Here is a 3,124-nt window from a genome sequence, read left to right as displayed (position 1 = left end):
AGATTGACCTTCATTTGGTAAAAGCTGACATCAGAGGAAAACCAGGCTAACCAATTGCTAGACTAGGGCCATTGGGGTGGTCATGTATCGGCTGTCTAGAAGGAAAAGCGTCAATGAAGACGAAGAATTGGGCCTGTACTTTTTTTTAGCAGACCAAAAGGAAGAACTAAATGATTCTATGGAGCATTTCTGAGAAGTTGAAACCTTAGGCATCCTGCTTGCACAACACCAATGGCAAGAGAGGAGAAGATAGCCCTTGATAAAGTTCAAGTCGTATTTGTTCATGAGGGAGAGCGTTATCAAGTTGCCACACCTTGGAAGCATGAGCATCCAGCATTACTAATTAACTATGAAATGGCCTTCAGCTGCCTTAGAAATACAGAGAAGGGTTTCACTTGCCAGCCCTCACTGGGAGAAGATTATCAGAACGTTATCACATCTTACCTCGAAAAGGGTACATTTGTAAAGTACGCCAAGCCGAAAAGATCTGCAGTGTTAGTGATACCTCCCTTACTTCCTGTATGCTGTTCTGACAGGTCCACTACTAAGACGAGGATCGTGTTTGATGCTAGGGCAAAGTTACAAGATACATGTTTAAACAATCAAATTCTACCAGGCCGCAAGTGTCAAGAAAATCTGTTTGAAGTTCTCCTGTGCTTTCGTGATTTTGCAGTAGCCATAGACTGTGATGTCAGCGAAATGTATTTACAGATACGCATCTGGCGTACAGACTGTCTGATGTTTAGATTTCTTTGGAGAAATTTAGAAGTTGATCAAAGTCCGATGTATAGGAATTTGAATGCATCCACTCCGTTTCGTGCCCAGTTTGTGTCTCAGGAAAATGACGAGAAGTACTAGAAAGAATATCCGCCTGGCTCTGAAACTGTGAAAAAGTCAACATACACGGATGCTTCTTTGGATTCAATGGGAGACTGTGATGGTGCAATCCAGTTGTTCAAAGAACTTCAAGATCTGTGGAGTGGAGCAGAAATGAAGGCTTGTAATGGTTAGGTAACTCTCTGGAGGTGCTATCAGCCATTCTCCAGGAGCGCAGAGCACTAGAAACCAACCTCAACCACGACACCTTACAAGTGACAAACACCCTTGGAATTCTGTGGTATGCACAAGAATATGTTTTCTCTTTTTTGTCTCAACTTCAGCATTGGGGAGCATTCTAACTAAGAGGTTTATTTTGGGGAAAGTAGCCAAAATATAGGATCCATTAGGTCTCGTCAGTCTGTTCATAGTCCAAGCAAAGATCCTTATTCAAGATTTGTGGACAATGGGTGGTTGGATGGGATGATCCTGTTACTCAAAGAGATCATTATGCGAGCCCAACAATGGTCTTTTGAGTTAGATATCCTGAAAGAAATCAGAATTCCTAGAAGTTTGAGTGATTCAAAAGATGAGAGATCAAGCAGTTCCCACACCCTTTTGGATGCTTAAAACAGTGCTTATGGGGCAGTAAGCTATCTGAGATGCACCTACGATGAAGTTTGCTATAAAGTCTCCATTATTGCGTCGAAAACCAGGGTTGCTCCTCTGACACCCATGACAACACTGAGATTGGAGTTACTGGCAGCTGTTGTAGGTCTGTGACTATTGTAAAGGCCTTGGATATTCCAAGAAAGTGGAGACTACCTGATGTTCCGGCTGAAGATGAGTGGGCTGCCAAGTACCAGGTTGTTGTCCCAAAGACCTACAGACAGGACATTTTAGGCATAGCTCATGAGACCCCCTTGGCTGGCCGCATGGGTGTCAACAAAACCTTCCAGAAGATCTTAGACCATTTCTACTGGCCCAATCTAAGAAAAGATGTAGTGGGATACTGCAAGTCGTGTCTCGCCCAGATGGTTGGGAAACCAAATCAGACCAATCGCCAGTCATTCAAGAACCATTCAGCAGAGTCATTGTTCATTATGTAGGGCCACTACCCAAGACGAGGTCTGGAAACTAGTATGTGGTGACCATCCATGTGTGCATCCACCAGATTTCCTGAAGCTGTACCCTTGAGAAATATCAATGCAAAGACTGAAGTCAGGGCTTTAACCAAGTTCTCTACACTGGTAGGTCTTCCAAGCTCTATCTAGTCTGACCAAGGTTCCAATTTTTATGTCTGGCATATTTCAACAAGTTGTGTATGAGCTTGGAATCACACATTATAGGTCGTCTGCCCATCATCCTCAAACTCGAGGAGTTCTCGAAAGATGGCACCAAACACTAAAGAGCATGACGAGGATCTACTGTTTCAAAACAGAGAAAGATTGAGACGAGGGAATCCATCTACTACTATTTGCTGCATGCGAGTCAGTACAGGAGTCTCTGGGGTTTAGTCTATTTGAGCTTGTGTTTGGGCACACTGTGAGAGGGCCTCTTAAACTGCTCAAAGAGAAGTTATTATCTAGCAGTACTGAGTCTATTAATTTTCTACAGCATGTTTCAGATTTTCGCAATAAGCTTTTGAGAGCTTGTGAGTTAGCTAAAGATAATCTTAGTTCTACTCAGAAGTCTATGAAAGCGAAGTATGATGTAAATACTGTAGAACAGAACATTAAGCCAAGTCAAAAGGTTCTTGCATTGTTACCAGGGCTTGGTGATACACTTAGTTCTAGATGTTTTGGTCCCTATGTCATTGAGAAGAAGTTAAATGACCTTAATTATATAATAGTCACTCCAGATAGGTGTAAGCAGACACTGTTATGTCATGCAAGTATGTTAAAGCCTTATGTAGAGTGAAATAGTAATTTATTTAAGACCATGTAAAATGCAGTTGTTTCTAAGCCCAAAGAACTGAAAAGCGAACTTAGTAGCAGTCATCTTGGTCCCACTGACACAACAAAACTCACAAACTCCATTGTGCTGTGGAACTTGGACTCTAAGCTGTCACACCTGGAAGAGAGTCAATCTCGAAATCGCTTATGTTCCAGTTCCTTCAGGTGCTTTATGCGCATGTCCAGTTGTCGGGGAAATTAAAAAACAGTCGCCAGTGATCGGGGACCAAATTTCGTCGATACAGCCAAGGAGCTCCAGGATGTGGAAAATGCTCTGGATCAACACAAAGTTGAGGACCAAACAGTGGACAAAGGGGTCAAGTGGATTTTAATCTGCCCTTGATGCCACATTT

The 3,124-nt window shown here is 42.6% G+C and overlaps 1 protein-coding gene across 1 annotated transcript; it reads left to right on the top strand.

Moving 5' to 3' along the window:
* The first annotated feature begins 231 nt into the window (after positions 1–231).
* Positions 232–858, top strand: LOC136277173 (uncharacterized). The gene has a single exon (XM_066158863.1). The coding sequence runs from the start codon at positions 232–234 to the stop codon at positions 856–858; it is 627 nt and encodes a 208-aa protein (XP_066014960.1).
* Positions 859–3,124: the final 2,266 nt, after the last annotated feature.

Source organism: Pocillopora verrucosa, chromosome 12 (assembly GCF_036669915.1).
Source record: "Pocillopora verrucosa isolate sample1 chromosome 12, ASM3666991v2, whole genome shotgun sequence".
Taxonomy (NCBI): Eukaryota; Metazoa; Cnidaria; class Anthozoa; order Scleractinia; family Pocilloporidae; genus Pocillopora; species Pocillopora verrucosa.
The sequence above is the reverse complement of the archived record's forward strand: the minus strand, read 5'-3'. Positions and strand labels throughout refer to the sequence as shown.

Excerpts from the sequence above, each read along its gene's own strand:
- LOC136277173 (XM_066158863.1), top strand. The coding sequence starts at position 232 with ATGGCAAGAGAGGAGAAGATAGCCCTTGATAAAGTTCAAGTCGTATTT.